This window comes from Clavelina lepadiformis, chromosome 9 (assembly GCF_947623445.1).
Source record: "Clavelina lepadiformis chromosome 9, kaClaLepa1.1, whole genome shotgun sequence".
Classification (NCBI taxonomy): domain Eukaryota; kingdom Metazoa; phylum Chordata; class Ascidiacea; order Aplousobranchia; family Clavelinidae; genus Clavelina; species Clavelina lepadiformis.
The window spans coordinates 541,568-569,507 of NC_135248.1; the positions used below are offsets into that span (position 1 = coordinate 541,568).

Consider the following 27,940-nt stretch of genomic DNA (forward strand, 5'->3'; position numbering starts at 1 on the left):
GTCTAAGGTTAATATATTTCATAAAGAATGTTGTTGGAATAAAGAAAAAAGAAATGTAGAAGATGAAAAACTGTAAATTTCATTGTTAACATGAATACGTCATCTTGTGTTGTGTTTGTCGTGCTGTTTGTTCTCAAAACTACGGATTGTGCGAGTTCAAGGTCAACCAGTTCTAGTCAAGATGAAAGCGGGCTGTCTCATGAAGCAGGTCAGGTTCATTCTACGACTGGCGGGAGCAACTTGCTTAACCAGACCGAACCCAGCCTGACCGAACCCAGCCTGACCGAACCCAGACTGACCAGGCCCGGTGAGTACTGACGCAAGTATACGCTAGGTGGCGCCATCGCCTTGTACTTAGGTTAGCTTGTTCCTTGCATCCCATTTGAGCTGGTTAGATTTCATTGTTGCAGATTTTGCGCCAGAATCGAACACGGTTTGTGGCGTCACAGAGCATAATTCCCGATTTGGGTTCATCACCAGCCCCAACTACCCCCGTAGCTATGACAACAACCAGACCTGTCTTTGGAGCATCCAGGCACCTGCCGGCCACGTCTGTTACGTCATCTTCAACGCGTTTGATCTTGAACCTGGACCTGACCACAGCAGGGTAAAATGGCAGTTTATGACGTTAATAATGCACTATATGACGTCACGATCTGCATTTGCAGTTGTCGTGCCCGTTCGATTTCCTCCACATCTTCGAAGAATTCCAGATTGAGCCGGACAACCCAGAGTTGGTCTATCGTCATAGTTGGGGCACTTACTGCGGGAGGAACCGCCCCCCTCGAAGGAGCAGCGCGAGACCGGGGTCGACCCTGTACTTCTACTTCCGCTCTGACGTGTCCAGGAGGGGGAAGGGCTTCGTCCTAAACTACCAGATGATGGTAATGTTATGTCTATGTGAGGGACGATGCCAATATTTGATGGGACAATATTTGTAGAACGCATCGAGCAGAAGAGCGGATGAGGAGATCCCGGTTGACTCCGGAGCGGAGGAGCCGAAGGATTACCAGTGGGAGTACCTCAAGCTCTTTTCGGCAGTTCTCTTCCTCTTCATATTATGTACCACGCTAGTGGGCGCTATATACCGATGCTGGCTCAGGTGGGCGATTGTGACGAAATAATAGAAGTTGTTCCTAAGAACGCGATGTCACTGTTAATCTTTGATCTTTCAGTTCGAACGATCCACTCGAAGCGGGAAATTGTTGCGGAACAATGGATCTTGACGTCATAAACGGTAAACATAAAAAAGCGAATTTATTTAAAGTCAATCTTTTGATAAATTATTTATAAAAAGCAAAAGTTTAAAGTGACGTCAGAGGGAGCCGGGGGGGGGGGGCGGTATTAACTACCAGACACCTGCCACGGTGATCGCGCGCGCTTCTCTTTCAAGTTTAAGCTACAACTATTTCCTCTGTGACGTCAGAGGCCATATTGGAGCTACGGCAATCGGGAAGTGGAATTCGTGTTTGTTGCGTAACTATGGCACCCGTGACATTAATGATTGACTAAATTCCCGAGACATTCAGGTGATATTGACGCCGGGAGCTAAGTCCCGTCGAAAGTTATAAAATTACTACCGCAGTTAATCACTGTTTATGACCAAACAATCGCGGTTGTGAGATCAAAAATATTTTTTAGCCTGTTCCACACTTTCCCCGCATCTTGTTTGTGAACTCAGCTCAACCCTAAAAAGTGTTTTCAACGACGAATATTTCCATGGCAACGATTGTTACGTTAAGTCCTTCAGGTGGTGAGGAGGTGAATGAACTTGCCCGTTCCAATTAAAACCCAGTAGCGCAAATAACAAAGCGATTGTGACGTGATAGGAAGGAACCGGTAAAGTTGTTTATCGGAAATATTGAAGGAAATTCCCACCGGAGCTGCCGCGATCGTGTTTATTTCGAATTCGACAAAACAAAGATGAAAAATTCACCTGCGACGCTGACGTCAACAAAGAAGCGCGAGTGCAGCGGAAAACAGCGTCGGCCTCGACCTGCACAACACTGCGGCCACCTTTCTGCTTAAACACAATAACTGGTGTTTACGTCACAATCTGAGGTGAAGCTAGGTCTTAGCCAGTGGAATTCCCCTTTTTAATTCGAGAATCAAAGCAGCAAGTGGAAGTAGATGAGGTTTTATTACGAAAACTCAACACTCGGCATAAACACAACATAATATTTTGCGTCATAATAATATCGACGCATGACACAGCAGTTTATATTAGCGCATGACAAAGCGTTTTTATCGGAGTAAATTCACGAACAGAATGTTCTTTCCGACATCACGCACGTGATGCGCCTGCATTGACGTCACAACAGTAACGGGCGAACCAGAGTTCTTGAAAGTAGAAAATGCTTCTAACACAAAACTGAAATCACGAAGCTTGGCTCTTGGAAAACACGGCAATCATAAGCCATATTGACGTCACAATGCACATATTGACGTAGCAAGAATGTTGCAGTGCGCGATGAGTTCCTGCGAATTCAAAGAAGAATTTAAATATTCTGACAAACTCGTCACATGTTCAGACGCGTAGCCATGGTGAGTATAAGCAGCTATATACAACATGACGCCCTCACAAACCATAAACATCATATTTACCTTGCTTACTCGTGCGTGACGAGTCGTTTTCAGCAAAATATTGCACAAAAATTTGAAGATTTTTTCTGCCTCGAAGGCTTCTTCGGGTTTTGCCTTTTCACTTTTTTTAAAAACTTGGATTGACCAATGAGAAGACGTTCCAGAATAAATCCAGGTTTCTTCGATTTTGTTGAGCAAGAATGAGCAAATGGTTGCTCCCCCCTCCTCGTACGTTAGATTCCTCGGGGAAGTTGTTTCAACAAAAAGCATCTTTCGTTCAGATGATGTCTTCTTCATGATCAGTGTGATCCGGACACAATCGCTTGAAAAGACGAAATCAGGTCTTCCTACGCGTTTCAAGCGATTTGTTCTCGAAGCAACGCTCCTACACATTCGTAATCCTCGCATTGTCTTCGATGAATCGACCAAGAGTTCACTGAGTCGACCAAGAACACGTCCAAGTATAAATTGAAGGCAGTGTACATGTCCAGACCTCTTCCTACAGAAGCAGGCTGCATGTTCGATTGTTTTTTGAGTCTTTGATAAATTCCAAAATCTTCACCTTGGCAATGACCTCTCTCAACCTTTCTAATCCGCGCGATCTCGGCCAGATCGGCCTAGAAGCGTCCAGCGAGGAGGCAGCAAATACAATCCATTGTTAAGTCAAAACGCGACAAGAAATATTTCATAAACTTTCCACAGATACTCAGCTAGCAAATGAGGTGACTCAATATGGCTGCCGCTCTATTTATACCAGTCGCGTTTTTTCGCTGCGTTGGTCACGAGATCATGTGACACGATTGTTGCGCAACAACCAAGAATTCTTTCTTCGTCATGGTACAGGCAGGCCATAGTCATGCCACCATTTGAACACGTCGGTTTATTTTGGTTACTGGGAATTTTTTTAAAAATAACCAAAGTTTGAGCGATAGTTGAAGAAGAAGTCTTCCCCGCCTTGTAATGCTTTATGTTGTAACAACGCCCAGTGTGTGACGTCATAAGGGCTCGTTTAGGGTTGGCAACGAAGGTGCGGTGGAGGCGGATTCACCGGTGACATGTATTTGCATTAAACATCGATCAAAGGTCGCTTCTAATCGCGCTGTTATGAAAGCGATACATGCCTTAATTACATCATAATCTACTAGAACTGGTCTAAATAGTTTCTGATGTAAATGAGTCGAAATAATCAGGCAGAATTTCTTCAAATGAACAAAAAAGAATTTTAAGAATTGCCGGCAGAGATGGAGCTAAAAATAATCTCGATATTTCCGACCAATAACAGAGCGGCTTCGGGCGATTTTCAAAAAAGTTCCACAAAGTCCTGGAAACTTCGATTTATCGCGGTATATGATCACATGACACCGATTAACGCCACGTTGTTTATGCCGCTTTCATGGCTGTGACGTGGCAAGTTTGATACCAGTACCGACCATCACGTGACCATGGGTAACGTTCTATAAGAAAAAATAGATTCTAGATTTTCATCGCGACATCGCCGAGTAGTTTTTTCCATTTATGTCCGAAAGAAACTTAGTTGTGACGTCGGCACAAGTCGGGGAATTTGGAATAAAAATAACTTTCTATTTATACAAAATAATGCACATTCCGGTCGTTTTGTTTTAATTAATTATTTTGTAACAATGAGGTTTCGCGCGACATCCTTTCATCGGGTCACTTGAATCGCGCTGAGAAGATCACGGTTTTGTGACGACAGAAACATTTGCTTAGCAGCAAATTGCTGGAGCCGCGGCTTTAATTATTCAAAGAATAAACATTTCAGTAGAACGTTCATTTGTTTCACCTGAGACGATTAGAGCCAAGAAATTATTCCTGTGATCATTTTATTCGCAAAAGTGTCGAGTTGAAGTGTCGAGTCTAACAAAGTCTTTCATCAACAACAACCTCAACTCGCTTCATACACAACATCAAGGTCAGAGCAAGAAGACCCAGTTTCAACAATATTTTTTGACATTCCAAGAAATGTCGCTTAAAATATGATATTTATTGTTGTTGACGTCTCGATGGAACAAAATCTTGAGCGGAACAACATCGACACGCTCGAGTAAACACGTATAAGGTCGTTAAGAGTTCAACTTGTTTTATGTTATTTGCACCAATGAAATGTACAGACGTCAGGTCAGATGAGTTCATTCCATTTCTGGCGGTAATACGTGGCATCGTTGTTATGGCAACACCGAGGAATCTAAAACATCTGGACGGACAATATTTTGTTGGAGCTGAGACAACTGTTCTCTCAACTTGAGCAACATATTATGCTGAGGTTCAACCCGGTTAACCCCAACACACCTTTCTGTGTCATTCCACATCCGGGATATTCACAACAAATTATATTTAGCTCAGTTGTATTACCTGTGTAATGTAAGCTATGTCACGTGACACTGTATGTACATTGCGGAGGGGGGTGGAGCGTTTTGGAACAAAATTCCTTCTTGTCATGTGACCTATGGAATAGTAGGGCGCTGTTGAAGTCTCGATTTCCCCACATCGGCCAAAATCAGAAATATTTTAGAAAATTGCTGAAATTTGCGTCACGTGGGACGAGTTGTCAAAATTCAACTGAAAATAATTGATCCCACGATCGCCAGCACCTGCCATGGCATCCATTCTGTCAATTATTAACGTCATGATTGACATTATTACATAACCAACACGTGCCCTACTTTTGGATGTGTTCTAGATCAAACCTGTGGGAAAGGGCGCTGACGTCACAGCGGAAATAGTTGTAGCGGGCTGGGGAGAAAGGGATTTGGCGATTCTGTGAAAAAATTTTTTATCTAAGAGTTTGTCAAAAATCGCGATCTAATCACGCGCCTGCACCTGTTCAAGTTCTGCGCGTTCGAGAATTCCCGCGAATAAACGACAGATTGCTTCGAAGGCTGCGGGTTCAACCGCTTTATGACGAATCATTACATCACAATGTTTCATAAGCGTGTCAAGTAGCATGAGTGTCTTTGTGATGAGGCTCATTTAAGGCTTGGTGTAGAGCGCATGTGCAGGTCAGTATATTGGTCGCACTTTGAGCTCCTTTCACACACCCACACACGCACACACGCACACACGCACACACGCACACACGCACACACGCACACACACACACCATCTTATCCGGAACTTACGGCTCAGTACTTCCTTGGATCAAATTAAAAGCGGGTGTTAAACTGTCTAACAATTTCCCTCAAAAGGAAATGAACGGAAATTGATGAATAAAATGTGGACATTCCACAAATCGCGTCCGACATCCGTTCTGACATCTGAAACCGGATGTCCAATAAATAAATAAACGCCGCGTCATCGTTACGCAAAGTACACGAGCGACAGGTTTCACGTGACATAGAAGCGAACGTTCAAGAATTTTCTAGAATTCTTTTGAAAGTAAATATTGAGCAGAAAATCATTGTGACGTAATAATGAGCCAGCGCAGCCGCCAGCATGATTGTCATCGTAGCAATTCCGCCGTCGCATCAGCACACGTCTGCTGCCATGCCCTTATAAGGAGATCAAAGCGACGTCTAATCTCCCAACAAGCCGCGAAAATAGAGGGTCGCGTTTTCATAAACAACGTCACTGGTTTGTTGTGAGTACAAGTGATATATGATGTCTGTGTGCTTTCAACTCTGTCTTTTCTTCAAGTATTCGAAGCATACAGGTCCAAGGAAACATCGGTGGTAATTCCCGGGAAAATATTTTCGATAAACAACTTGGGGTTGGTCATGGTTCAGTGCATATACCTCAATTAAATTTAAATACTTCGGAGCAAACGGGTTCGATTGTGAGGCAAAAACGTTTTCATAGCGATGTTTGTTGGTCATTGAAACCATGGAAACAGTTAAACTTTCATGTGACCCGGTATGACCCCCCAGTATGGACAGGTTCAAACTTAACTTGCAGATTACTCGGGAAAAGCATGATAACGTCATAATGGTTATTGTTCCAAGTACGACCGTCGCTTTTTGCTGCCAAATAAAGTTTTGTTCAATTTTCAAAAAAGACTTTCTGGGAACGTCACAATGAAAACAGAATTTCCAAACCTAAATCCGACGTGACGTCAACAAACTTCGGTGGAAGACAGAAGCAATAATTCTAGGACCCGGACCAAGTCATAAAGTCACCTGTTAAGTAGCTTCATGTTGAATGAGTGGAGCGTGAAATATTTCGACAATCCTCGAATGAACTCGTGGAATGTTTTATGAACGCGTCACACAAGCATCACGTGACTTTCGGTGTAGCGCTCGAAACTTTCGAGGAAGATTTTTTAAAAACGCCCGAAACCATTCGCTGTTTGGTTGGAAATAAGTTTTAGGTCGGGTTTTTTGTTTTTTTCCGTTGATTGTGGCAACTAAAGGTTTGGCGCTGCCCATAAGGTTTGAAGGAAAGGAGGAATTTTCATGATTATTCTGACGTCACAATCATTCATCTTACCAGCTCGAATTTATAATCAAAGATGGCGCGATTAGAAGCGACCTTTGATCGATGTTTGATGCAAATACATGTCACCGGTGAATCCGCCTCCACCGCACCTTCGTTGCCAACCCTAAACGAGCCCTTATGACGTCACACACTGGGCGTTGTTACAACATAAAGCATTACAAGGCGGGGAAGACTTCTTCTTCAACTATCGCTCAAACTTTGGTTATTTTTAAAAAAATTCCCAGTAACCAAAATAAACCGACGTGTTCAAATGGTGGCATGACTATGGCCTGCCTGTACCATGACGAAGAAAGAATTCTTTGTTGTTGCGCAACAATCGTGTCACATGATCTCGTGACCAACGCAGCGAAAAAACGCGACTGGTATAAATAGAGCGGCAGCCATATTGAGTCACCTCATTTGCTAGCTGAGTATCTGTGGAAAGTTTATGAAATATTTCTTGTCGCGTTTTGACTTAACAATGGATTGTATTTGCTGCCTCCTCGCTGGACGCTTCTAGGCCGATCTGGCCGAGATCGCGCGGATTAGAAAGGTTGAGAGAGGTCATTGCCAAGGTGAAGATTTTGGAATTTATCAAAGACTCAAAAAACAATCGAACATGCAGCCTGCTTCTGTAGGAAGAGGTCTGGACATGTACACTGCCTTCAATTTATACTTGGACGTGTTCTTGGTCGACTCAGTGAACTCTTGGTCGATTCATCGAAGACAATGCGAGGATTACGAATGTGTAGGAGCGTTGCTTCGAGAACAAATCGCTTGAAACGCGTAGGAAGACCTGATTTCGTCTTTTCAAGCGATTGTGTCCGGATCACACTGACCATGAAGAAGACATCATCTGAACGAAAGATGCTTTTTGTTGAAACAACTTCCCCGAGGAATCTAACGTACGAGGAGGGGGGAGCAACCATTTGCTCATTCTTGCTCAACAAAATCGAAGAAACCTGGATTTATTCTGGAACGTCTTCTCATTGGTCAATCCAAGTTTAAAAAAAAGTGAAAAGGCAAAACCCGAAGAAGCCTTCGAGGCAGAAAAAATCTTCAAATTTTTGTGCAATATTTTGCTGAAAACGACTCGTCACGCACGAGTAAGCAAGGTAAATATGATGTTGATGTCATCTAATACGTTGTGTAATGACCGCAATTTAAAATATCGATCAAAGCACGAAGTTGTTTATGACGACGATATATGTCGTTGAACTTGGACCAAGTGTTGACCTTTTCGTTTCCTTTCCGCAGAACTTGTCACCACCGCTGCAAGCAAACAGCCTTGAACTTGCTGAAGTCGTTCTATCACCTGTGACGTAACAACCGCCGCGCGATGTACGCGCAGATATGTTTTTTATATTTTTCACTTTACACTGTGCAAGAATGATTTTGTTGCATTTCTCTTGTCACGAGGTGTCGTTCTTTTCAATGTACTGCAATTAGTTCAGTTTGTGTCACGTGATATAGCGCTTACCTGTTGCATTTTCTGATTAAACATTTCATCACCAACCTGTCCCCATCATGAGTCGTCATTATTCAGCTGAGTCGGTCACCAGGTCAAATCATAAACACACGAATGGCGACACGTGATTGCGCAACACTCATCGCAAAAAATCACGAGTTGGCGATTGTTTGTCACGTTGGAAAGCGCGGGGCTGCTTGTTAAAGGCGCGATGCCCCATTATCTGTGATTGCGACATCGGTAGCAAGTCGACAGAGATAAAGATCTAATAAACAATGGGTTTGAACACGTGGCCTTCTGCGCCAACTAAATTATCGAATTGGCGCAATCTCAGCAAATTAACTGTTTGCAACAAACTTTGTTGTCGACAACAAACACTAAATCAGCTCAAAGTGATCTCGTCTTTCCGCTCCATTGCATTTGAAAAGCCCCGGGTAGAGCGCAAACTCTGCACTGAGCTGAACTGTTATTCCACCAAGTTGGTCAAGCGGTAACGCTCGCGTTCGAGAAATTAGACAAAAAATTCAATTTGTTGTTGTGGGATGAATTATGGTTGTAGACTTGGGTCAATTGATGAGAAATTCGAGTCAACAACGAAGTGGACAAACCAGTTTCAACCGCCAGATATTTTTCACCAAATGAAACCTCAGCAAATCAGAAACCAAATCAGCACACCTGCGCCGCCCCACCCAGAGTAATCGCACCTTGTGGTTGAAGTCATGACCGTCCAGAACTCAACCATCGACGCGACTGCGCGAACGAAACTTGGCTTCCAGTAAAAGCATCTCATGACCTTTTGACCTTACTTGTGTCAAGTTCTGAGAATTCGTGACGTCACTTTACTAAAAAGGAAATTTAAATATAAAACGGCGAACTATTTCTCGATAACTTTGAGATGAGATGAAAAATGTGGCATCATGCCAACCCTCGTCTGTGTCGAGATAATTACGAAGGTTCCAGCTTTAATCTTGACCCGAGTGAAACTTCGATAAAATTTATAAGTTTTAACTAAACTTTTTTGTCCAATTCAATATTTTTGTCTAAGCTCTCAACAGTATTTGAAGTTGCGGGTTTATTGACAACTTCTTTTCGCCGCTTATCGCACAAAATGAAGTCTTGAGTTCAATGACCTTTAATTTGATTGCAGATCACCCGGGGAGGGGGTTTTCTACTCGCCGGACTTCCCCGTCACCCACCCTGCCGACCCCGCCCCCCACCTACGAGGACGTCGTGAAGACTGAGGAGGATTGGAACAGGGTCATCACCCAGCTCGGTCTGTACGCATTATGATGTCATTATCTAAGATACTGAGGCCAGCCTGTAATAAAATGTTTCTGTGACGTAACAGGTGAAGCATCGGCGGCTGCTTTAAGAGAGCGCCGCGCGGCAGAGGAACTGCAAGTGACGTACGATCTTGACGTCAGCGATGACGAATCGAAAGCGCCTTCAAGCCAGTCAAGTTATACGTCAGAATCAGAAATGACGTCACGTAGTTCGTTTACACTGAGCAGCGGATCAACGGTCGAGTTGGAATCTGTCCGCACCGAGGTCGCCAGCCAGGGCTCGATCGGACAGTGACGTCACAATCTATGTAACTTACTCTTGTTGATATGGCGAGATCACGTGATAGATAAACTGAATTAAACCAGTCTCCAAGCAATCTTCCGCGTCAGCTATTTATTTCAAGGGATCAATCAACTCGTGTTCGACCGCCACCTAACGAGCAAAAATAAATTAAAGACAAACACTCGGTGTCGCACACACAAAGTGAAATTCTTATCTAACGACGCAATATTTTATTTCAACACAAGCGTATGATTTGGGGGGGAGGCACACCACCCAGATGGTGTAACAGGGGGCTCTCTCCGGGGTTAAGTTGGGTAAAATGCAGCCACTATATCATAAATCATTGCAACGACATATAAAGCAGCAAATAATTTAACGTCATAACACTGTACTGTGACGTGGTTAGACGCAGAAAGTCACATAAATACATGGCGGGTTTCAATTCGATAAATCGCGGCAATAATTCGCTCAAAGCTGTGTTCATAGAAAAGTCCACGACTTGAAGAATACAGATGGACTCGGTGGGGAAGCACCCACTGTGGGCTCACAATCAGTCCAACCCTGGAGTTACCCCACCCTGCCGCTGTCGAGGTCCTTAAGAATATCTTCGCACACCCGCTTGTAGATGAACGCGTCTCCCTTCAGCCGCTTCCTCCTCACCCCGAACAACTCGGAAGAGCCGCCCCCGCTCGAAAAGGAGGAGCGCGCGATGACCTGGCACACTTCCAACTCGAAATCCAGAACAACCTTGCCGAAGTCGTCGCGCATCTGACAACGAATGACGTACCTAAAGACAAACGAAGGGACGTCACACTAGGATAACAGTGACGTCATAGCCGGTGACGTCAACTCACGCGTTCTGCTTGTATTCGATGTGCTTGGACGGGACGACGCGCTTGAGCTCCTCTAACAGCGACACCGCGTCACACTTGCATATGTTCGACACGTTGTAGGACACCTGTGACGTCACAATGCTTAACGATCTGTTTAAGTAGCTATGACGTAATAAAGCGACGACGCGAACTGACCTTGATCTTCCTGGGTCCGCTGTCGGATCCCAGTCTTCTCCTGGGGGTGAGGATGGTCTTCATTTTATCCAATCCGCGCTCGAAGCTTCCGAACATCCTGCTCCTCTTGTGCTTGCCAGGAGTGAGCGGTTCGAAGTGGGCTGTGTGGAGAGAGTCGTCGACCGACTTGGTCCTGTAAGTTACGCGCGTTACCTCATGCACCGGGGTGAGAAACTTTAACAGACTTAGCGGAGTCAGTTCATTAAACATTCACAGCAGCCGACCGCTTCGTGGGCTAATGCTCTAGTCTTAAATGAAAAAGTTCAACTATGACGTGACAGAGGGAAGTTTTGTGCATACAAAAAACGAATTAATGACGTCATAGGTAATAAACTGATGCAACTTATGCTCGCGGCATGACGTAATTGGTGCTGTCCCTAGTCTGAATACAAAACACTATCTGCCATTTCTTATATTCCAAGATTTAAAAAGTGAAATTTTTATCAAAACAATAATTCTTAAAATTTAGTATCAATAACAATCAGCAGATCTAGCAGAGACGCCATCTCTACCAAAGCGGTCAAACTATCGTTATTATGACGTAATCATACTTTCTATCCGGGCTCAAGGGGTTGTTGGTCGCCGCGAAGTCTCCCAAATTTATGTCTAGCGATTTTCGATGTTCTTCTGTGACGTAACAAGACAAAAAAACTTGATTAATCGACAACGTGACAAAACTTCAACTATCTTCAATCTGCTAGGTGTCCTACCAGGGTTCCACTTGCCCGGAGGGGGCATGCTGGACACAGGGGGGGTTTTGGACCTGTTAGGTTTCCTTCTGATCACAGGGGAGGGGTTGATAGGCGCGACGCCTTCCTCTGTGCGATAGGCGGGTCTGCAAGGAACACGGTATTACAAGGTGCAAACAATGGAACAGGCACGCGCGCTCACACACACACGCACATGTCCTCAGCGACGGCGGTCGGTGTGGCGATCGCATTGGCGACATCTAGCAGACGCATGGGAGGCCCGGGAGCTATGAAGAAGTTTTCCTTCAAGTTGTCATCAACCGACTTCGTCCTCCTGCGCATTAACGCGATGTTAATTGTGACGTCACGAAAGCGTTCAGTCGCTCAAGCCACAACTGACCTTCTCGACGTCGAGGGAGTTTCCCCGATGGATTCCTTCCTCACGTGACAAGAAGGGTTATTGATAGACCATATTTCGTCCGCTAGAGGCGCCTCATCGCTGTCGCGGCGACGATAATAACTTTTCCTCGACACCGGCTCGGTAGGTGGCGCCCCATACAACGACTGTTTGATAAAAAGTTGAATTTAAAATCTGCGTCGTGAGGATTAGCGCAAGAAATACGGAGACATCGAGCATCCACCTTAGAAACATTCTCGCGATGGTGGCGGGCGAGCGGTTGTCGCGTCTTCGTTGGGCGGGGAGTTCGCGATTTCACTTTGTCCGCTGTTCTGTGACCAACAAGCGTTACTTCATTTTTTGTTTGTTTAATAAAATGGTGGATGAATGAACAAAATAACAAACACATAAAGGCTCTTTTAATTAAAATAGCGACAACTTTCCAAAACATTTCCCTTTATTCCTGGTCATGGTATATTCTACATATTTCTAAGCTACAACAAGCAAGTGAGGGTCGGGAACTTGTGGGGCCACACGCTCCAAACAAGAGCTCCTGTGAAGTCAAAACCGAACAAACACAAAAGACCACCACGAAGCCACGATGTTAAATCTAACCATGAACCATTGATAATAAAGAAATCAACTAAAACATGCATCAACGTTTTGGAGAGAACCTCGCAAAAAACGCATTTGTCGTTGCTGACTAAACCGGCAAAGAATGTTCTTGGTTACAATGGCCCTTAGGTTTAACTTAATTTAGAAAGCACTCATTTTTGCTTCAACTGTACAAACATAATTTCGCGATACAGCGCTTTTCTTCATTGTTATTGTTACTTCATTATTACGTTACAACAAACCTGATATCTGGTGCGACATCTACTGGCGGGGTCTGTAGGGTCATTTTCAACCGCACGGGTCGCCCGTTCGCTTTCTTTTTGAGCAGGAGAAAGTAAGCCGCTGTCAGACAATCGTACTTCCACTGACGAAACAATGGTTGATAATTACGTAATAAACGCACTTTGTGCGCAATAGAGAAATATTGAGAAGATTATCGTGGGCGGGCTGATGGTGACGTCACCTTGCGGATTATGGTGTCGGTCAATGTGAGGACGGGAACACCATATTTGGTAAACAAGAGTGTTTTTAATTATGTCACAAGGAGATAGAGTAGACTTCGCTTATTATGACCACCTTGAGGCCAGAGCAGTGTGGTCATATGCAAATGGCCACGATAACTGAACCTGCCAGAGTGTTGGTTAACCAGGATTGATAGAGTTGGTGCAAAATGACAAAAACAACGAGTTTATCATTCACTTCATCAACATTAAACGGCAAAGTGAATGTTAGTAGGACAAGTGATAATACCACATTTGTCACTATTATGTTGCATAATCGATATAAAAATTTGAAACGTGGTCATAATATTTGAAGACTGGTCGTAGTAAACAGAGAATTTTATGTGGAAAAATTTGGTACCATACCAAAATGGTCATATAAAACGGAGTCTACTATATTTGATAAATAATTAATTGTTGATTTTCGATAACCGGCAAATTTACCAAACAAGGCAGCAGAGCACAGCTCGACGTGCTATTACGTCATAGAGACAGTGTAGAATGTAACGGAAATAGTTAGATGCGCACCAAACCATGTGAGCTTGTTGCGCCTTTTAACTCCGGCAACTCGCACATAAGCAAGCAAGGTGTGTCGTCACGTGACGCCCGTCCCACTTATTTGCATGGGCGACAATAAACATTGAAAGCACGCGGGAGATAACCATTATTATGCCACAAACCTTGGACACTTTTTCTTTCATTGTTTCCCGCGAAATTTTTTCATGAACGCTCAACTCGGTTATGACGTCATCGTCCAAAACGCTCATCTGACGCAACAACGACTGATTAATTTATCAACTAAGGATAATTGGACGCGATATATCGTTGCGTGGGGCCCACCTGATACTTGGTGTTGCTTTCAACGGGGACTTCCACTTCGGCGACGACCCACGGGTGAGATCGGAGCTGTTCGACGGTGATGCGGCGTTTAGGGTCGACCTGGAGCAGTCGCTTGAGCAGAAACAAGCTGTCAGCTGACAACCAGTCAGGCGTGTCGTATATTCCGGCCTGAATGTAACTGAGCTGTTCACACTCATGCTACGTCATCACACAAAGCCACTGCTGTAGCTGAGTGATCTATGAGTCATCAAATGACGCACAAAAGCTGCTTTGTGACGATGTTAAGCGCAAAAACTGGCCCATAATTGAACATTAGCATACATCAGAACATGCATTATAGCACTGAAGCACTCATCACCTTGATCTTCCTGTACAGCAAGCCGATGTTGTCGTCATCGAATGGGAGAAAGCCGTTCAACAAAGCATACAACAGCACCCCCATGCTCCACAGGTCCGCCTCACTCCCGATGTACGACCTGGTGTAATAAAACTCTCATTGTGACGTCACAGTGCATTCATGACATGATAATGAGATCTGCCAGCAACTTACTTCCCAGACACGAGCTCAGGAGCGGCATAGGCAGGGCTGCCACAGCAGGTGTGCAAGCGACCGTCCACGCCCCCCTTAGGCTTGGCGCACAAACCAAAGTCAATCAACTTCAGTTTCTGATCGTCGTCGATTAAAAGGTTCTCCTACAAATAGACGTCATATTTGATATTTCTATGGTTGCAGTTGAAGCCACGGTGCTTATAAGAAATTACACAAGTCTAGCTTAAAATCATTGACATAAATTTATACACAAGGAAACTACTTACTGGTTTAAGATCTCTATGGGCATAACCGAGGTTGTGCATATACGACACGGCCGACACTATTTGACGGAAGAAAACCCTGGATTCTGATTCGCTGAGCCGATCCCGTTGCACGATATAGTCAAACAGCTCTCCACCAGAGCAATACTAAGTCGTTAAGCATAAGAATGTTAAAATACATTGTTTTGGTTTGAACCAACAGGTCCACACAGCATGACTCAGCACCAAATACACAAATAAGCATAAGTCATCGTCACATGAGCTTAATCACATGATCGCAGAGGTCTGTGCTAACAATGTTCAAAACAAGTTTATTGTGTAATTTCATTGAATCCTTGTTTGCTGTTGACGTGTGACCGATCAGTTTAGTGCACAACAACAACATACGCTTAATATCAACGTATCTGCATCTTGTAACTTTTGTGTGTTCTGCCAAGAAGCTTACACATAAACAAACTATTTTTTATAGTATATAGCTCGGGTCTAGAATAGAAATGTGATTAGTGGTGTACAACGTCTGACGGAAAGTGTCACCTCAAGCACCATAAAGATTTTCTTGGGGGTTTCAACCACTTGATACAACCTGCAGATGTGCTGGTGATGGAGATTCTTCATCGCTTCAATCTCGGTCTTCACTCGTGGGAGATCAGCCTGAAAAATAGATCCGAGATGTGACAAGCAGTGACATCATCTAATACCTCTGGCCCACTCTTTTAGCCACTTTACCGAGCTGATGTGAGTTCCACACTCACCAATTGTTATGTCATAAACACAAGTCTCTTTGAACAAACAATAAACTCGATTAAACTCACCCCAAGAGCAACTTTATCCATGATCTTGATGGCGACCGTCTCCCCCGTTGGGAGGTGGACCGCTCGTTTAACTTTCGCAAAACCTCCCGATCCAACCGTCTCCTTCAGCTTGTAATGCTGCGCGATTGCGCTGTATTCTTCCACAACCATCTTATAACTTATCATAAAATTTTATATATTCAACCTTGCAATTATGACAAAACTGGTGATGTCATCGAGCACAGTTTGTGTGAATCAAAATAATGCGATCACATGAGCAGCTAACACACTAATTATGTCTAATAAAACACTAACGTGACAAAATGTCAATTGAGACAAAATCAAATCTACACGTAATTATGAGAACAATCCACAATGCTGAGTTTAACTCCAGGAATCGACAACTAGCGGATAATCGAGATGATCTGGCCTTGATATGAATAAAACATCCGCTGAAAATGATGTCTCACAGTGAATGTACAATACAATTAAGTCAATCAAAATAACTTTAGAAAAATGCAGTCGGATGCAAATACAGTAATCTCGAGTGGAAAGTGTGACACACAGTGACACAAAAATAACAATGTTACAGCTAAATTTTTAGCATGTTCAAACCCATGGGTTTTGCAACCTTTGCTTTCTGCTCTTGGTTTGTGCTTTGGCAACACTGGAATAACTGAATTGGAATTTCACTATAATTTCAAAACAATACAGAAAACAATAATAAAGCATGATAATATAAAGCTAACATTTTGGCTGCCATGAAATAGAAAAGCTAATAAATGTGATTAATTTGCAGATCTTAGTTTACTCACAATTTAACCTAAACCTACTGGTGTTATGGCATCTTAGAAGAAAAAGTTTAATAATGAAAACTGCTCATGAAAATTGTTTAGGTGCTACTTACTACGAGTCCGTGTTTTCAAATATGAACTTGGCAAGGAACAAGTTTCAAACCTTTTATGACAAATGAAAACCTTCACCTCTGTCATCGACTTTTAACTGGACCTGCTGTGTATCCATTCACCAGATTTGGTGTAAATTTCTGTTACATTCTCATTTCATTTTTTTGTTAGAAAAATCATGTTATATTTCTATGGCTTCATGGGAATGAAGAGATGCCAAAAAATTTTGACGTTGGACCACAACACTGGACCTTTGCTTTAAATAGTTCTGATAGCTCTGATCTACATTATAAGTATTACGTTGGTACGGCGCAAATTTAGACATTAAATTTATTGGTGCATTCGTCAGCTGCACCAAAACTAAACAGAAATTGTCCAGTTAGCCAGCACAGACCATCGTGGAAAGTGTGACACCTACGCGCAAAATGTTCATCATCATGCTGACATGCACGCAGAATATTTTACGCATCATTCCAAATTATAAAAATTAAACAAAGAATTTAAGCTTCAGTGCCCTCCTTCACGCCAAAATTTGCGTGTTTGCACGCACCAGTTCTCGTCGACAACTGCCGTACTTTCCAGTCGGGATTCTAACTCTCAAAGATTCTTCATAGAAACTTCAGGTCTACGTTAAATATTTTCACATCTTTGTTCCAAGAACTTTATAAAATACATATAAAGCCTTGTGCTAACTGCGCAAAGTTATATTATATATGATATGGAACTAACGTATCTGTAAAAATTCCCGCATTTGTCTAAACCATTGTTATAAAAGATGAGCTTACGTTAGAGTTTCGCAATAAAAATAAGACAATAATTCATTCTTTTGCAATGTTTCAAATATTTGATTTGAAGCGAAAATTCTAATATAAATTTACAAAAACGCGTTCTAATGTGTTTATAGAAAGTTTCATTTTACAGAAATGCAAAGTTTGCAAAAGAAACCTTCTTTCTCATCCAATCTAATAATGATTCTATCCAAAACAAATCTGGAACGTCCCTTGTCTCCCTCTAGTGAGCAAATGTTTTACGTTGCTTATCAACAAAACTTTACTTAATTATCATTAAAGATTACGTCAGATCGAAATCTCATCACAAATTGTTTCCACGGTTATAGCAAAGCTCACATTTCTTTGAAAAGTTTGTTTGGTACGAACCTGCCAAAAGTTATTGCTCAATTCAAGGATTGTTTTGCGTTTAAAGAATTCTTTTATAGTTTTTAAATTTGCTGCATGAGCTGGCGCATTGAGTCTTCTACGTTTCACTTTGATAATTTACAAGATTATTTATCAATGAAATTCTGCTCTATGAGGCCGTTAATCAACAGAGGGTGAATTTATTAGAATCAACTAATCTATAATCACGTGAATAAACGATGTTCAAATAATAAGATATAATTCCACAGTGAACAGGATTCGTGTTTAAATATTCAAAGTGAACAATAAAATAGAAATATTTCCGCGCACAAAGTAAAAACTTATAAAAATTAAAAACAATGAGCACACAAAGGGCTGCGGCTGAGACGTGAAGTAAATTCCACATCGACCTGGAAGCTTCAGAGATTGTGTCTGCGTCTGTTGACGATTGCAGCTACGTATATCCACACGGCTAGAACGGATGAGGGGTAGGGATGGACGTAGACGGCGAGGGAGAACTCGACATCCGGGTCCTGCATCTTGTGCACCTCCGTGCTCCTCACCGCTGATACGACCCCGTCCATGTCTGTGAACGGTAGGTCCATGGGGAATCCCGTGAATTTGACGTCACCCAGTTGCCGTAGCAACTGTTCTCCGTGATTAACCTCGCCTTGATGATGAAACAATAGGTAAATTATGAGATGACAAAAGAAATCACGGTGCAAACTGCACCAACCTTGGTTCCTCTTGTTCAAATTTTGTTCCAGGTTTCTCAGGATCTGGAGGAGCAGCGAGTTGCAAGTCCTGTTCCATCTGGTCACGTGCCTCGGCCGCCACGCCATTATCTTTTCCTGGATATAAAGTTGGAAGTTTTACCAAAAATTACGAAATATCTTGCACAATATTCCTTCAGCAACCTTCAGTGTCCGCTCGATGCTATCTGTCAGTCGTGAGACGTAAGAACGGTCGGTTGTGACGTAGAAGAGGGAGTCTGGTTGCACGGACTGCATGGTAGGTGGCCTGGGGAACTTGCTGGTGAAAAATGGTTTCCAATCTGCACCTCTCGTTAGCTGGAACGATGCAGAGAAATATTGGAATAATTCGGCTGGATCAACTCCGAGTGGATTTGGCGACAGAAATGTTTTGAACAAAGCAACAAACCTCGAATCTAACTTTGGATGGTTGGTCGTGTGGTTGGATGTTGAACCAAATGTTGTCGCCATTGACCAGGCAACCAATACTTTTTAATGGTGACAGGTTGTCTGTGGCGAGGTAATGCTGGCCCGTGTTCGCGTTCCACACAAAATATTCCTGGAAACATCTCGCTGCGTTAATATCTCATCAACTATTTTATGGAAATTTATCGCCAGAGTCAAACCTACCCTGGTGGTCTCCTCTACTGTGAGGACATAAGCGCTGTTTCCTTCCGGTACGGCGTTGCCTAGCAACAGGTAAGCCCGCTTGCCCAGGTGGAGGAAGTAGTTGAGGAGGAGGACGGCGTGCTCCTCTTCATCCCCGCACAGCATGTGCAGGAACTGCATCATAATAGGGCTTTGTTACGTCACAGCAACAGATACACAGATGCTGTTGCTGCCACTCACCTGGTCGCAGGTTCCCCAGAGGTCGCAGACTCCGACGTAGGCGACGTTGTCGGACACGAACGGGATCAAGGAAACAAACCGCGCCACTTTCTCCGCGGTTGCTAAGGAACCGGGGTCCGACCCCTCCGTTAATTCCAGCGGTGGCTGGAGGGGGTGAACGTACCTGTGACGTAATGAAAAACATGGGTCGTGGAGGAGTCAAGATGCAAAGAGTCGGAGCTCACCTGGTGACGAGGACGGACTCGCCCTTCATGTCAATCACCGTCGTCTTCACGTTCCTCTGCGGGTATTTCCTGTTGCACAGTGACAGGTAGGTGGCGCTCATGTGAAGGGTGAGCTCGTCTTCCTGGCTGGCAAATTTCTCGCGGACGGGGTCCATCGGCTTCAAAGTGGGTTCCAGGGTGATGAAAAGGGTCAGGTACGTGCCTTTGCCTGACTCGTTCAACGGAATATCGAGTCGGTCTCTAGGGTCAATCGGGGTCATCTACAATGGTGGAAAATATCAAGTTTTTCAGAAACTGTTCAAAGTATCAACAATGAAGACGTGAAAAGACAAGGCAATGAAGGGGAACCACCTGCTTTTCAAGCTCGTATCCGAGCAGAACTGGAGGAACCTTCATCTTGAAAGTCCCCTCCACCTTTCCTCGCTGGTACACTGTCGAGAATGGAATCCTAGATGAACCAAGCCAGTGGTTCTGCATCTTGCGTGTGGTGATCGAAGAATCCTCCTCTGATTGGCTCTCCTCCACAATTCTGCCCATTATGAGGTAATGCCATTATGAGAAAACAATGCATTCGATAAATATAACTGTTGCCTTTGCCCAGATGAAGCCCACATAGAAAATGTGAAAAAATCTCAAATTTATATGGCTTCTATGATTTAACTCGCCTTGCCATGCTTCTATGATCTAACGTACCTGTCAAACAGGTGCAAATATATGATGTCATCAACAGTTTGCAGGCTGCTGGGGCTGTAATCGTTGTTAGGGGCAAAGAAGGGGACTTGCAGCTCCTCGTTCCAGCTGGGGCTGGGTCCTTGCGCCACACTCGACGTCACCACATTGTCCTGGAATGAGATTGCGACAAATGGAGCAACTAGGAACGATTTTGATGCCTGGTTGTGGCCAGGGAGGGTCGGATTCGTGGTTCCTGAGTCTTAAGATAAAAATCTTTGACGTTTTCAAACCATCAATTACTTTAAAACCTAAACAACCACTTTGTGGGATAAGCTGATCATTATCCTACAGAAAAGAAGAACTTTATGACATCATAACCATACCAGTTGTGACATCGGATGGAGTTTGTCGGGTCGGGATGTTAATCCCTCTCACGAGGTTCACTAGGATCTTCACGGATCCCTCGCTGAGCGTCTGCGCCGTCGCTTTCTTGCGTTCCTTGCGGATCGGTTTCAGTGGTCTGCGAGGTTCCACCAACTTTCCGACGCTTGCACCTAGCGTACCAATATCAGGTACCTGGTCCTCGTGTACCATGTCCTGCGCCAAGCATGCCCCACATTAAACACATGATACTGCCAGCTTGTGGCGAAATTAACAGCTTCTCAACCTTTTCAACACGGCCCCACAAACTCAGAAGACAAAATTTTACTGACATTTTCTTGGCACGTTATTGAAACAAATCAAATTTAAAAGAATGTTTTCAGAAAGTGTGATCACAATTGCCCCACTTTGCGGCGATCGCTTTTGTACGGTGACATGCTGGCATGCTTTGTGGACCATGAGGGGCCACACACCGGTTGAGAAGCGTTGACGTACAAAATAAGTACCAGGAAGGTGTAGTGATGCCTGGACGCGTAGAACCTATGCAGGACCGCATCCTTCACCCTCTGTCGGAATCGAAGAACTTCGAGACGATGTTCACTCATCATGCCTGGTGAGATAGACATCATATAACGAACATGTTAAAATATTTAAACTCTTAAAATATATGCGACAGACTTCATGTTTTATTAACGACTAAATTGTTTCGAACGAGACACTGGTCCTTTCTGAGAGAATAAACCACTAAATACACGACGATTTCATCAAATGTCATCCAACTTAGCTTAGTAGTTTATACTCTGATGAAGGGCCAGTGTTTGGCCTGAAATATGTTAGTAGTAAATAAAATGTGAAGCGTGTTGCATTTTTTGTAATTCTTGCAACTACTTGGCACAAGAAATCTATGTCATCCCTCATCAAGTTATGCTTAAAATATACTTTTATAAATAGAGAAAAACTTGGTCCTGCTTTGACAGAACACAAACATGACGCAATAAAGTATTGGAATTGTCAGATATAATAATTGTATTGTAGAAAGTGAGCATTGCTATTCTCGCCACTACATTTCATGGACATCAAAATATCTTCGGAGAACTTCAAGATTGCACAAACCTCTATCGAGCTTGCGGTCAGCAATGACTTGCAACGAATCTTTCTCTCTCAGCCGTCGTTCGTAAACCGTGAAAGCTGAGTCCATCACCTCGTGCTCCTGGGATGGGATCATTGTCATATTCCGGAACTCATTCACCTCCTCGTTTCGGAGCTGCAGGATGCGCAGACGATTCATCCGGGCAAACTCTTCGTCAGCGATGAAGTTGAACTCCTCCTACATAGACATCATATCTATGAAGTTCACACCTCTCAATGCAAAGATATTCGTTGCCGCACCTGAAGCTGCTCGAGCCTGAAGTAGTCCGGGGCATAAAGGAACCCATGTCCGTCCTGTCTGCTCTCCATGAATGGAATGAGGGCTGCATTCTCTGGGTCATTTGGGTCAAGTCGAGAATCCTGGACCCATTTTGAGAGAGATTCTGGATTCTGGATCCCCTCCGCACCGATGGCACTAACAGGGTCCACGTTTTGTGATGGGTTGATTACATTTAAGGGGTCAGCAGCATTATTGGTAAGTCCTTTTGGGGCAAGAACATGCCCCTCTCCATCTAACCCCCACGACACGCTGCATATCAATTGACCCTTGGTGCTTATTGATGTGGGGTTGGTATCATGTTGACGGAGGGTGAACGGGGTACTGCTGCCCACCCCCTCGTGCTCAAATGTCTCCACCCGCTCACTGACGAAGGGGACCATGCCCAGCTGCACGTTCCCAGAATGCACGGTGACATCAGGAACCTTCAAGAAAGTTTCGCTGAACGTCGTGTTTCGAACAAGACCTGCTTCCAGGAACTGAACCTGGATTGGAAGAGAAATGACGAAATGTAAGTAAAATGACGGAGGCACCCGCATTAGGGACAGCCCCCACCTTCAGACTCTCCGGCCACTGAGCGATGCGGACCCTGAAGATCGATCCGAAGTGAAGTTTGAAATCACTCGTCAGTGTTTTCGGCTCCGTGAGGAAAACGTCTTTTCCGTTAAAGACGATCTTGAGGATGATCGCGGACTTCTGCATCGCCTTCCTCCTCGATGACTCTCCTACTGGTACGCCACCTACTGGTGTGATGTTTGCGGTGTTGGTCAGTTGGAGCGAGATTCGGTCCTCACCTGTGTATTAGAGGACACTCATGGTTGTATATCGCAGCTCTGAGAAGTTTTTCTGCCTCTCACAATCAAATAACAATTGGTTGACATTAAGCTGCATCACAATACATGAACATCGTGAAAATATGTCGTTTCAATCAGGCGCATTTTAAATATTTTTTCTACTGCAAATGTCATGGACATGCCATGTTTTGATGACACGAGGAAAGTGGTGGCATTCTATCAACGCTCATCTATCACAATCACTCATAGCAAGCAATCTGCCCTGATCTGCCACTCATCACCACACCTGGGTTCCTCCTGTGCTCTAGGAGCAGGTTCTTCACTTCGATGCGGACTCTCTCCTCATTAAACGCCTCGGGCTTCTCAGGTTTCTGAGGTTTATCGACGTTTCCACTGATCATGATCTCGCCCTCGTCATCTTCGTCACCCTGCAAACAAATTGTGATGTCATAATGGCATGGACACATGGTGATGTCATAATAGCTCGATAACTTCTTCTAACCTCAACTGCATCGAGAAGATTTTCTTTTGAGCCGCGTTGATCTCTTCGTCGTTGTTGTTTGATCTTCAACCGATTCCTCTTCCACTCCTGGAGGATAAAAACTTCCAGTTGAAGCGAAATGAAACAGGAGGTTGGCAATCTTAGTAACGCTTCAAGCAAGCAGTGGTGATACAGACATCTTATATGCAAACCACGAGACCTGTAGTTGCGCTTGATACTTCCGATGCCTCTCTTTGTAAGGAGCAACGATTGTGACATCATACTCTTCCTTCTTCTCTCTGACCTCACTCTCCACCTCCTGGTCCCATCTTTGTTGGTCCTGATGCTGGTTCACCTGGAAAGGAAAGTTGAATAAATTGTGAATGAAATATGGCATCAGATGAAGAGTTATCGTTAAACAGACAACTCGAGATTCTTGTCACTTGATCATCCTCAGCACAGAGTGAATATTTTATGCTCATTATGGTTGATATTTCGTTGAGAAACAAAATCAACACGAACAATAAGAAATCTATTCTTGACACCTCCTCTCGCTTCACGGTGAGCTTCGTGGTTGTGTTCGTGAAGTCTTGGAGCTCTCGGAGTGACTTTATCTCACCCCACTCAGCGATGATCCCCCGCATCAAGTCACGCTCCGACGACTCTGCGGTGTTCAGTTGCTGTGAAGTTCTTCGGATCTCCGCCGTGAAATCATTGATGCGTGTCTCGTGCGCCTCGACCCCGGCTGGAAGATAACCAGATGATGTGACCTTCGACCTTACCGATGAGATTATCGGGATACTCACCAGAGTTGGAGATCAGCATCGATGAATCCTTCAACGAGGAAACGGCGCTCCTGAGTGCGGCGAGCTTATCCGTGTAGAAGTTAACGTAATTCTTCTGTCGTTTCTGAAGATACTCGTCATAGAGTCGATTTATGTTGGATGCGAGAACGTGCTCCCTACTCATCAGTGGATGGTGGTGAAAGACGACTGTCCCGATGTCGATCTGGAGCTCATTCTCCTCCGATCCCTGTGATGAGGAATTAAAATGAACACCGATTCCTCTCATACCATCTTCATAAATGTTATAACCGACGTGAAGTGAAAAAATAATGCTATTAGACATATTTCACTATCACTTCACACTGGCACGGCTTTATTTCCTGGCCCGGACATCAAATCGAATTAATTGTTAAATCTCCACCAGTAGTAAATTCTTGTTTGAACATCTACGTTCTGTTTGTTTGGAAATGAAATTGGAGATCAAGGGTTAGTGACAGAGACGTGGAATGTCTCAGTTTGCGTTTAAGCAGAGTTGTGAGTTGTTTTTGTCTGACTTGAGTCAAGTCAAAAACTTTAACTTTTGTTAGTAAAGTTCCATATCTTTGTGATCATATCTGTTATACAATGTAAGTCGAGTCAAGGGAGTCATTAAAGAGTGCGACTCAATTTACCACTGCACTGCTCCCACGAATGTCAACCGACATCATTTAATCGACCGAAGGGTCAATGCATGCACAATTGCAAATGTAAAAAGGTCACAGGTCAAAGTGACGCTTGCCTCATAATAACAACAAGCCACCTTTAAATACTTGGACTGGGCGTCTTCCTCACAAGCTTTTGTGTAAATCGTCACCAAGCTTCCATCGACGTCTTCTATCGATTCCACCCACGGCTTCGTCGAGGATTTCTTCACCGGGTTGGGGAGTGATTCCACCTCCCCATCAGCCCCAAACCAGCTCTTACCCAGGTCTGGTTGCCGTAGAAACCTATTCTCGAGGATGTTCTTGTTTTTGCTCAAGACAAGGGGTTTTTCCCCAACATAGAACCCTTCATCTTCCAGATATCTGTCGAAAGCTATAAACTGTGACTCAACAACTCACCTCATTATGATGTCAAAATAGATTATGATCCTCATGAAGCTACACTGACCTGGGCTGGGTATTCGAGTCGACTTTCTTTGTTATATCGGTTGGGAGGATGCTTGGAACAAAATAAGTCAAGCTTTCTCTCTCCAGCTGTGCATGGTATCCTGGGTATGAGGCAGCGGTGATGTGGAACAGCCTCCAATCAAGCTCATTCGGGATGACGTCGCTGATCAACTTTTTCTGATCATCTTCAACTTCATCTTCTGCATCCTCCTCTGCAGGAGAAATAAATTGAGAATAAGGTTAGCCTGAGCTATCCACAGACATCTTACCACCGGTGGGAGGTTGCTCTTCCGGAGGGAGAGTTTCTTCTTCTTCTGTTCTCTCCTCATCCACTCCTTCCATCTGCTCCTCTCGAGCTGGTTCTTCTTCCACTGCAACATCCTCGTACTGCTTTGTGAAGAAATCATAGCAATCCACATCCGATGGTTGGCCAGTAGATGCTCTACACAACATTGTCGAGTCATCAAGCGATATATGATGTCATTTATCAAGACTTACCTTGCTTCTGTGATGGCGTGCTTCCATTTTAACTTTGACTCAATTCTCTTCAACAAGACTTCTTCTTCCATGACTGTGTGCTGCTTCACCGTCTCTGTGAATCTGGAGAACAAATAAATTCATAAATGATCTCTATATTTCACAGTCATATGATGTGCATGAGGAATCATGACATGATAATAAGTATTAATGAGCAATATAAATTGTTAATATAAAAATACTCACTCACAACATACTCATAACACAAAAATCTGGTTTTAACCATTCAACTCATTCCAAAAATTCAGAGAGATGTGATCTCTCATCAAGACGTATCACAAACAAGAAAAGTGTTCATAACGAGCATATTTGGATCATCTCCGAATAATGATCGTGACTACCACCTGTTGGAGAGATCCATTCGGTCTTTTAATCTTCGAGAACGAGGAGGTTTAGAAGTTTCACCGCTTGGTGACCCTGCACGCTTTGCAGCTTGCAGTTTTGCTTGCAAGCGATTTCTTAACGCTGAATGCTGGCCAACTCGAGCTCGTGGGGTACCATCCGTGCTCATCGTGTCATCTCTGGGACTATAACAATGAGGATGAATACATATCATTGTTACCTCAAAAGTGCACAGTGATGTAACAATGAAGATGATTTTGCAACCTTGTTATTTCATTAGATGCAGGTGCTTGTGGTCTTGGTGATGATAGAAGTTCATCAACAGCATTCTGTATAAAACGATCATAATTTTAGGGGTGTTTAATATGTGCAACTAATAGGGATGGAATTACTCAGATTTGACAAGTTCAAGCGATCTAAGCCAGTTTTGTGGTGAGGTCAAGTATTCAGTTATGATGTGACAATATTATTCAATGACTTTGCTTAGTCATGCATATCAAAATAAACGTCTTGAGTGTTTCTTCCCCTCGATGAAGAGTGGGCCAACAACACGTAGGTCCATCGGCAGCATTAAGTGCACCCCAGCATCATAGATGGCTTGATACCACCGATTACTACGACTACGTTCTAGATCATAATACAATGACCCGTAGATTTTTGATGATGGGTTTATCTGATTTTGGACGAGGACAAGAAAGCAATGCAGTGGCATAGTGGTTGACGATGGGGCTCACATGCTGGAGGTTTCAGGTTCGAATCTTGGAATTGTTTCATTTCTTGTTTTTGTCCAAATTTTTATTTGATCAAATTTTATCATCATCATCAATTATTATCGTTTTAAGTTGATAATTAGTATACATTTCAATTGACTGACTAGCGTAATTTTCATTTACCGTATTCATATTTTCCTACTTCGGGAAACGGCGGCCTATAAAATAACTGTTTACCGGTCGCAATTTACTAAAGTAAAAAAATACCAATTGTTTAACTGTCTAGCTGTTTCCGAAGTAGCTTTTTCAAAATTCAGTAAGGCAGCTGGTGAAATAGACATTGCCATTTAAAAATACCAGAAATCTGTCAGACCTGAATTCGATCCATCCCATAAATTGTTCTGCTCATAAAGAATTGACAGAAAGTGAAACTTCCTAGTCATAAAAATTCAACCGCAACCACCTGGTCTTCGAGAGCATCCAGTAAAGTCTCATTTGTTGCCTCCTCCTTTTCCCTCTCCTCCAACTTTCTTCTTGACATCTCTCTCCTTGATGCAAGAACGGATCGGAACGTTTCCTCATCTTCCTCCTTATATTCGTCTGCCATGGAGCTCCCAACAGTCAGTTCCTCGATTCCAGTTGTTGTGTTTTCACTCACAGATGTGTCCGGTGCATCGGACTTCATCGTCACATTCATAGCTCTTCGACGAGCACGCAGCTTCTCCCTCAAAGTCTCTGCATCCATCTTGCCACCAAGTGACCATAAACATTAATAATTTCCTAGATAATTTAATCTGGTTTCTAGAAAAACAAGGATTTAAACCAATTAGGCAACAGAAACAAGCCAACTCAAATATGCCATGAACCTGAGCACTTTTGACAAACGTATGAATTCTAAAACAATCCTATGTCCTGTTCGGTAGCTCCTGGCATTTAATCGGTTGGACAGCTTAATATTTACAACTACTGCTTTACACCTCCTGGCTGTCGCACAATCTGACATTGGGCTGCTACATACTAAAATACTCATGAAATAGCCTA

General features: G+C 43.6%; 5 protein-coding genes and 1 long non-coding RNA gene across 7 annotated transcripts; 3 read left to right on the forward strand and 3 right to left on the reverse strand.

Annotated features, from left to right (window-relative positions):
• Positions 1–2: 2 nt before the first annotated feature.
• LOC143470323 (neuropilin-2-like) lies at positions 3–947 on the forward strand. The gene is made up of 3 exons (XM_076968379.1): positions 3–307; positions 411–607; positions 669–947. Exons 1-3 carry the CDS (start codon positions 91–93, stop codon positions 939–941), a joined length of 687 nt encoding a protein of 228 aa, XP_076824494.1. The 5' UTR covers positions 3–90; the 3' UTR covers positions 942–947.
• On the forward strand, positions 947–10,157 carry LOC143470325 (uncharacterized). Its single transcript, XM_076968382.1, has 4 exons — positions 947–1,102; positions 1,176–1,237; positions 9,627–9,752; positions 9,828–10,157. Exons 2-4 carry the CDS (start codon positions 1,216–1,218, stop codon positions 10,055–10,057), a joined length of 378 nt encoding a protein of 125 aa, XP_076824497.1. The 5' UTR covers positions 947–1,102; positions 1,176–1,215; the 3' UTR covers positions 10,058–10,157.
• On the reverse strand, positions 2,122–3,315 carry LOC143470324 (uncharacterized). Its single transcript, XM_076968381.1, has 2 exons — positions 2,605–3,315; positions 2,122–2,478 (listed from the first exon to the last, which is right to left on the reverse strand). Exons 1-2 carry the CDS (start codon positions 2,989–2,991, stop codon positions 2,428–2,430), a joined length of 438 nt encoding a protein of 145 aa, XP_076824496.1. The 5' UTR covers positions 2,992–3,315; the 3' UTR covers positions 2,122–2,427.
• On the forward strand, positions 6,487–8,530 carry LOC143470326 (uncharacterized). The gene is made up of 2 exons (XR_013119349.1): positions 6,487–8,126; positions 8,269–8,530. It is a non-coding gene; the product is annotated as an uncharacterized LOC143470326 (long non-coding RNA).
• Positions 10,142–17,368, reverse strand: LOC143470322 (maternal embryonic leucine zipper kinase-like). The gene is made up of 16 exons (XM_076968378.1): positions 15,779–17,368; positions 15,501–15,617; positions 14,970–15,113; positions 14,704–14,846; positions 14,512–14,629; positions 14,154–14,321; positions 13,994–14,080; positions 13,056–13,177; positions 12,443–12,530; positions 12,202–12,365; positions 12,016–12,135; positions 11,823–11,947; positions 11,664–11,739; positions 11,074–11,245; positions 10,900–11,003; positions 10,142–10,832 (listed from the first exon to the last, which is right to left on the reverse strand). Exons 1-16 carry the CDS (start codon positions 15,941–15,943, stop codon positions 10,613–10,615), a joined length of 2,133 nt encoding a protein of 710 aa, XP_076824493.1. The 5' UTR covers positions 15,944–17,368; the 3' UTR covers positions 10,142–10,612.
• A 616-nt stretch (positions 17,369–17,984) lies between these two features.
• Positions 17,985–27,696, reverse strand: LOC143470781 (coiled-coil and C2 domain-containing protein 2A-like). 2 transcript variants are annotated; one of them, XM_076969050.1, is made up of 26 exons: positions 27,363–27,696; positions 26,454–26,518; positions 26,192–26,374; positions 25,809–25,910; positions 25,583–25,752; positions 25,312–25,522; positions 24,962–25,226; positions 24,184–24,409; positions 23,923–24,122; positions 23,598–23,732; positions 23,399–23,485; positions 23,183–23,324; positions 22,658–22,896; positions 22,066–22,587; positions 21,790–22,003; positions 21,183–21,286; positions 20,679–20,892; positions 20,317–20,554; positions 19,975–20,152; positions 19,624–19,883; positions 19,400–19,562; positions 19,181–19,333; positions 18,960–19,109; positions 18,716–18,868; positions 18,535–18,649; positions 17,985–18,468 (listed from the first exon to the last, which is right to left on the reverse strand). In XM_076969050.1, the coding sequence occupies exons 1-26, from the start codon at positions 27,642–27,644 to the stop codon at positions 18,218–18,220; spliced, it is 5,022 nt and encodes a 1,673-aa protein (XP_076825165.1). In that variant the 5' UTR covers positions 27,645–27,696; the 3' UTR covers positions 17,985–18,217. The 2 variants fall into 2 exon arrangements, with proteins under 2 accessions (XP_076825165.1, XP_076825164.1); XM_076969049.1 differs by having other exon boundaries at positions 25,580–25,752.
• Between the last annotated feature and the right edge of the window lie 244 nt (positions 27,697–27,940).

Excerpts from the sequence above, each read along its gene's own strand:
- LOC143470323 (XM_076968379.1), top strand. The coding sequence starts at position 91 with ATGAATACGTCATCTTGTGTTGTGTTTGTCGTGCTGTTTGTTCTCAAA. Across the intron at positions 308-410 it reads ACCCAGACTGACCAGGCCCG|ATTTTGCGCCAGAATCGAAC; the intron begins GTGAGTACTGAC and ends TCATTGTTGCAG. Across the intron at positions 608-668 it reads CTGGACCTGACCACAGCAGG|TTGTCGTGCCCGTTCGATTT; the intron begins GTAAAATGGCAG and ends CTGCATTTGCAG.
- LOC143470325 (XM_076968382.1), top strand. The coding sequence starts at position 1,216 with ATGGATCTTGACGTCATAAACG. Across the intron at positions 1,238-9,626 it reads GGATCTTGACGTCATAAACG|ATCACCCGGGGAGGGGGTTT; the intron begins GTAAACATAAAA and ends ATTTGATTGCAG. Across the intron at positions 9,753-9,827 it reads CAGGGTCATCACCCAGCTCG|GTGAAGCATCGGCGGCTGCT; the intron begins GTCTGTACGCAT and ends GTGACGTAACAG.
- LOC143470324 (XM_076968381.1), bottom strand. The coding sequence starts at position 2,991 with ATGCGAGGATTACGAATGTGTAGGAGCGTTGCTTCGAGAACAAATCGC. Across the intron at positions 2,479-2,604 it reads GTCACGCACGAGTAAGCAAG|GAACTCATCGCGCACTGCAA; the intron begins GTAAATATGATG and ends TTGAATTCGCAG.
- LOC143470322 (XM_076968378.1), bottom strand. The coding sequence starts at position 15,943 with ATGATAAGTTATAAGATGGTTGTGGAAGAATACAGCGCAATCGCGCAG. Across the intron at positions 14,847-14,969 it reads CCCATAGAGATCTTAAACCA|GAGAACCTTTTAATCGACGA; the intron begins GTAAGTAGTTTC and ends GTCTATTTGTAG. Across the intron at positions 12,136-12,201 it reads ACTCCCTCGACGTCGAGAAG|GAGGACGAAGTCGGTTGATG; the intron begins GTCAGTTGTGGC and ends GTTAATGCGCAG.
- LOC143470781 (XM_076969049.1), bottom strand. The coding sequence starts at position 27,644 with ATGGATGCAGAGACTTTGAGGGAGAAGCTGCGTGCTCGTCGAAGAGCT. Across the intron at positions 19,884-19,974 it reads GATACGAGCTTGAAAAGCAG|ATGACCCCGATTGACCCTAG; the intron begins GTGGTTCCCCTT and ends CCACCATTGTAG. Across the intron at positions 19,563-19,623 it reads GAGTCCGTCCTCGTCACCAG|GTACGTTCACCCCCTCCAGC; the intron begins GTGAGCTCCGAC and ends ATTACGTCACAG.